Here is a 6,443-nt window from a genome sequence, read left to right on the forward strand (position 1 = left end):
CAAGAACTCGTTGGAGGCTTAGAGCACCGAACCAAACCAGCCTTTCAGTAAAGACTGATATCAAGAATAGATTTCTTGATTTTCCCCTCAATGGAATTCGAACTATGCAGGAAGGTGGCGGCGGCTGGAGGAGATCCCTAAGGCTGAAAGAGGCGTGAATGCAGATTTCAGCTTAGGGAAGATGAGATCCTATCGCAGATTGCAGAGAGTGTTAATTGCAAAACCCTAGGTCGAATTCTTTTAATTCTCTATTTGGGTTTCCTCCTTTCTTAGTGATTAAGAAACCTCCTAATCCCATTAGGAGTTATCCCAATCCAAATCTGTACTTGGATAAGGGATAATTTTAATCTTATCTGCAAATTAAATCAGCCCATTCCTGATCTCATCAGGAGGTTAATCCTATCTGTAGATTCGCCCCCTTAAGTGGGTGATCATATCAGCCCAGTTTGAAATGGGCTTTTAGGCCCAATAAATGAATAGTGCTCAATAAGTTTCCAAATTGCTGCCTAGTTGGGCTTCTTTGTATGGCATGGGACCCAAGCATTGATCTCCACATCAGCCACATGGGTTCGGCCCAGCCTTTGTTACAAGGCCTAGCCGAAGTCACTAGAAAACCCAGTGAACCCCTTGAGCCTATTACATGGACCCTATGGGCCCAACACTTAGACTAAGTGGTACTTAGGCCAAGCCATCTTATAAAAACCTAGCGACTGTGGGCATATGCAAGATTAGCCCATCAGATATTATCCTAAATGGCCTTACACTTAACCTCTCAGCCCATAATGATCAATCTCTGCCCGACAAGAGAGGACCTCTCCCTCGGCTGCAAGAAACAGTGTTGCACTCTCCACTCACTTGGATCCCGGGAATTAAAACCATTTGCAAACATTTTGAAACCGTATATAAGTATATATCATATATATAAATTTTGCAAAACAAAATTCCAACGATTGAAATTAACTACCGGCAGTTTGGTTTCCATCCGAGAGAGTGCATCCTCGATCATTACCTTTGTCCGACAAAGGGGCTGATCCCGTCACTATGATCACCCACTCAGATGAATTCTCGGACTGCCCCAACATTCCCAGGTTTTGACCCCCGCTAAGGATCTCACTGATTGGCATATCAAAGATAGCCCAATCCGACATCTAGCGCAGCACCATAATCGGGTGTTGGGGTCAGGTGTAACTTTCCAGTTCTGCCCATCAATCTCCAAGGTCCAGGGCAATACTGGAAATCTGGTCCGGTTCAAGGGTTCAAGTAATCCTACACTGCGTGTACCTTGGGTCTCACCCTGGCGGCTGAGACAAGCCACCCCAACAGTTGGTAGCACACCAGTGTCAGCCCTGGCAGGATAAATCTCCCCAGAGTTATCCAATGGCTGTGAACATTTAAAACTAACACAAGTCTCATTAAGTGTCCAGTTTTAGGGTCTTACACAGAAGCATACAGCACAACATGAATCAAACATGTACTTTATTTATTTACATTAAATATCAAAAGTAAATCAAAACTTATTAGAGCTAAGGGCATACAAAACTGTCTAACACATAGTAAATGGTATGAAATTTCTTATCTTTTCGTTGCCCTAAAACTACCCCCAAGGTATCATTACTTGCATCATACATGATTTCGAAGGGTAGTTCCCATACCGGAGCTAATACAATAGGGGCTTGAATCAATTTTTCCTTAAGAGTGTTGAATGCATGCAAACAATTATCATCGAATTCAAAAGGTACATCTTTAACTAGCAGATTTGTCAAGGGTTTAGCTATTTTAGAAAAATCCTTAATGAACCATCTGTAAAAACCTGCATGCCCAAGAAAACCTCTAATGTCCTTTAGGGATTGAGGTGGAGGAAGCTTTTCAATCAGTTCTATCTTAGCTTTATCCACTTCGATGCCCCTGGATGACACTTTATGCCCTAGAACTATTCCTTCCTTAACCATGAAATGACATTTTTCACAATTCAAAACAATGTTAGATTCCTCACATCTTTGAAGTTCCTGTTCTAAATTATGCAAGCACTCATCGAATGATGATCCATAAATGAAGAAATCATCCATAAATACTTCCATGCAATCATCAACGAAATCGCCAAACAAAGACATCATGCAACGCTGGAAAGTAGCAGGTGCATTGCACAATCCAAATGGCATTCTCCTAAATGCAAATGTGCCATATGGGCATGTAAAAGTAGTCTTCTCCTGGTCTTCAAGTGCAATGGGTACTTGAAGATACCCGGAGTAGCCATCTAAGAAGCAATAGTATTCATGCCCTGCGAGTTTCTCTATCATTTGATCAATAAATGGCAAAGGGAAGTGATCTTTCCTAGTGGCCTTATTCAACTTCCGATAGTCTATGCACACCCTGCAGCCAGTTATTGTTCTTGTGGGAGTCAATTCATTATTTTCATTTAAGATTGCAGTGGTTCCCCCTTTTTTGGTACAACTTGAACAGGACTTACCCATGATGAATCAGAGATTAGATAGATAATACCTACTTCGAGCCATTTAAGAATTTTTGTCTTCACTACCTGTTGCATTTTAGGGTTCAGCCTTCTTTGTTGTTGTGCCTTGGGATTGCAGCCATTTTCCATCAAGATTTTGTGCGTGCACACCAAAGGGTTAATCCCTTTTATGTCGGCGATGCTCCATCCGATGGCCAATACATGTTGCTTGAGCACCCTTACCAGCTTTTCCTCTCGGAGACCTGTCAAATCAGAAGAGATGATTACAGGTAAGGTGGAACTTTCTCCCAAAAATATATATTTCAAATGAGAAGGCAAAGGTTTAAGTTCCAAAGCTGAAGGTTCTTCGATGGAGGGTCGCAATTGTTTGGTATAGGTCGGTCCATCTAGTGGTAAAAATTTTTCTTGTCTTGGCTTGCACCCTTCCTGACCGGCCTCCAAATAGTTCAACGTCTCCTTAACTTCCTCCTCCAAGACCTGCATGTTTTTACAAGAATTAAGATTGCAGCTTTCTAAGGGATCATCTAATTTAGATGCGTTAATTTCAGCTGCCCAAACATCAATGCAGTCGATTGCATATATTTCATGTTCCATTGTTTTAGGATATTTCATGGTTTTAAATACATTAAACACCACTTCACCATTGATTATAAGGGTAAGTAGACCTTTTTGCACATCAATTAAAGCATTACCAGTAGCAAGAAAAGGTCTCCCTAAAATCAGAGGCATTGTCCTATCTTCCTCCATATCCAACACGATAAAATCAGCAAGAATAATAAAATTGCACACTTTGACTAAAACATCTTCTACTATTCCCCTAGGATATTTAATGTTAGTTCATGCAATCCAAGTTTTTTAAAAATAGAATATGGCATTAGATTTATACTGGCACCTAAATCGCATAAAGCTTTTTCAAATTCAGTATTTCCTATGGTGCAAGGTATAGAAAAACTCCCTGGATCCTTAAGCTTTGGGAGCAATTTATTCGGAGGATGGCTGAGCACTCTTCATTCAATTTCACCATCTCACATTCCTCCCATTTCCTTTTATTCGACATCACCTTCTTCAGGAATTTGGCATATTTTGGCATCTGCGACAATACATCAAGAAGAGGGGAGTTAATATGTATTTTTCTAAACACTTCTAAAAATTTCTCAAATTGTTTATCCAAGTTAGCTTTCAAAACTCTTCTAGGGTAGGGGAGAGGAAATTTAATAACATCTAAATTCAGTTTAGGTGTACTCCCTTCGGTCTCCTTTTGTGAATCGGCCACTTCAGCTTTTTGATCATCATTTTGGGTCTCGCCAATAGTCTTTCCACTTCTTAAAGCAATGGCATTCACTTGCTCCCTTGGGTTCTTCTCTGTATTGCTAGGCAGTTGTCCCTCTCTTCTTTCTAATAACAAATTCACAATCTGCCCCATTTGGACTTCTAAATTCTTAATAGATGCTTCTTGATTTAAGAATTTCTTTTCGTGATCTTGAAACTTTGCTTCAGCAGCATTAATGAACTTAGAAATCATTTCCTCTAAATTTCCCTTATTTTCTTGTGGGGGTGGCTGTTGTTGAAATCCCATTGGTGCTTTTTGTTGGTTGTTGTTCCATGAAAAATTCGGATGACTCCTTCACCCTGGGTTGTATGTGTTCGAATAGGGGTTGAAATTTGGCCTGCCACCATGAGAAATAAAATTAGCACTTTCATGTGAAGCAAAAGGATTACCTACTGGACAATCAGAATTTATATGTCCTAATTGGCCACAAAGATCACATGGATTACTAGATGACACATTTATTGCTGCAACACTAAGATTGTCTAGTTTTTTATTCAAATTAGCAAGTTGAGCAGATAAAGCTGCAAAAGAATCTATATGGTGTACTCCCTTTCGATCAGTTCGGTCATTATTCCATTGGTAGCTATTTGATACCATCTCTTCCACTAGATCATAGGCTTCCTCTGGAGTTTTCCTCATGATTGTGCCACCTGCAGCTGCATCAATAATGGAGCAATTAGATGGAATAATATCATTATAAAAAGTTTGAATTTGGCGCCAAACTGGTATTCCATGGTGAGGACACTTCCTAAGTATCTCTTTAAATCATTCCCATGCCTCATACAAGGATTCCCTCTCTAATTGGACAAAAGTAGTAATATCATTGATCAATTTTGCTATTTTAGAGGGAGGAAAATACTTAGCCAAAAATTTGTGAGTCAAGTCATTCTAAGTGGTGATACTTCCTGCAGGGAGTGAGTTAAGCCAATCCTTAGCTCTATCACGTAATGAGAATGGGAAAAGTCTAAGCCTAATAGTATCATCGTTAACTCCATTATTCTTGAATGTGTCGCATATTTCTAGGAAGTTAACAATGTGTGCATTAGGATCATCACTTGACAACCCATTAAACTGAATACTCATTTGGACCATTTGGATAATCGCAAGCTTGATCTCAAAATTATTGGCTTGAATCGTTGGCTTGTTAATGCTAGAAGTAGACCCATCAATTGTTGGACAAGCATAGTTCAAAAGGGTTCGATTTGCTTCGTTTTCCATTTCTTCCTCAACTTCTTCTGCTGGTTCGCATCCTTCAACCTTCTCTTTCGTTTTACCTTTGTTGGCTCTTTGCAGTATGCGAAGGGTTCTCTCTATTCCAGGATCGAATTTTGCTAGTTCTTCACCTCTACTGCGTCTCATACACTAACTAATCTGAACACAGCAAGAATTCGAATAGATAATAATAAAAGAAGAAGAGAAAAAAAAATAAAAAACCAAATTAACCAAGGTTAACAAGTTCTAATATTATTTTAGGATTAAATCCCCAGCAACAGCACCAAAAACTTGATGGCTATAATTATGTAGCCCTAGCAAGTGCATTAGTTATCAAGTAGTATAAAGATATCGTTCCCACGAGGATTTAACAAAATAAGTATTAGAACTATAGCCTTCCTTAATTATTTGGACAACCGAATTTCAGATCTAATAATAAGAACTACTAAAAATTAGGAATAGAAGAAAAATAAAAATAAGGGTGATTAATGGCAAAACTTGCAACGATCTAATTGGAAGCGCTAGGACTATTGGTCCACCTAACCATTCCAATGGATATCAATTTATTAGATTAACCAAGATAAATTATTATCCTCATAAGCTGAAGTTTTTCTAAATTTATTTAATATTCCTTCTCAGGATGTATCAAATCTACTTCAATCAAGTAACCCTTTGATCTCTCAACTAGAGTTCTCGAGATAGAAATGCATTAAGTTCTATGAAAAACTTATATCATCAGATGAATCATGTATATATATTCCTATATATCATTCAATCACACTATGAGTTATTCAATCCATTATATGAATTCCTCTCTCGATTCATTCACATAAACCAAATCAATTAAGAGGTGGCCAAGCTCTTAATCGCATTATGCATAATAACTCATAAACAATATGAAAATAACAATCTTGGATAAATAAAAATAAAGAATCAATCCATTGTCGTGGTTAGGCTTTCCACAGACCTATCTACAAATAAATTAATTCATGATAAAGGAAATAAAGCAAACAAGGGGTAAGAAAGAACTCATGATGTCGCCCTTGAAACTGAGATCTATAAGCTTGTCTTATCCTTGTCGTCGCCTTCCTCCTTTCATCCTTCTTTCTTTGTTGACCTCCTTCTTGAAGCTTTCTTGAATGATGTCTTCTTGATTACTTCAGAGATGGATTGAGTGATCCCAATGCTAGTCTGCCCCCCCTCCTCCCTTTATATAGCTTTAGAAGGAGGGGCTGTTTCCAACTCCTTTTAGGAGTTCTTTCTCAAAAATAGAAAGTCCTAATTAGATCTAATCCTATCCTATCCTATCTCTTATCTAGTAATCTCAATCTTCTTTATCTTTCTAGAATTACATTTGAAATTTAAATCTGATAAGACTCTTTATTCTTGAATTCGAGTTGGGCTTCTTTAATAAATTGGGCTGCTACAAGG

At 38.4% G+C, this 6,443-nt stretch overlaps 1 protein-coding gene and 1 non-coding gene across 2 annotated transcripts; one reads left to right on the forward strand and one right to left on the reverse strand.

Annotated features, from left to right (window-relative positions):
* Nucleotides 1-4,094: 4,094 nt before the first annotated feature.
* On the reverse strand, nt 4,095-5,159 carry LOC148802532 (uncharacterized). Its single transcript, XM_088897921.1, has 2 exons — nt 4,703-5,159; nt 4,095-4,456 (listed from the first exon to the last, which is right to left on the reverse strand). The coding sequence occupies exons 1-2, from the start codon at nt 5,157-5,159 to the stop codon at nt 4,095-4,097; spliced, it is 819 nt and encodes a 272-aa protein (XP_088754047.1).
* LOC148802533 (small nucleolar RNA R71) lies at nt 4,528-4,634 on the forward strand. The gene has a single exon (XR_016083239.1). It is a non-coding gene; the product is annotated as a small nucleolar RNA R71 (small nucleolar RNA).
* Nucleotides 5,160-6,443: the final 1,284 nt, after the last annotated feature.

The sequence above is a fragment of the Nelumbo nucifera genome, chromosome 2 (assembly GCF_055504915.1).
Source record: "Nelumbo nucifera cultivar China Antique chromosome 2, China Antique-T2T, whole genome shotgun sequence".
Lineage (NCBI taxonomy): Eukaryota > Viridiplantae > Streptophyta > Magnoliopsida > Proteales > Nelumbonaceae > Nelumbo > Nelumbo nucifera.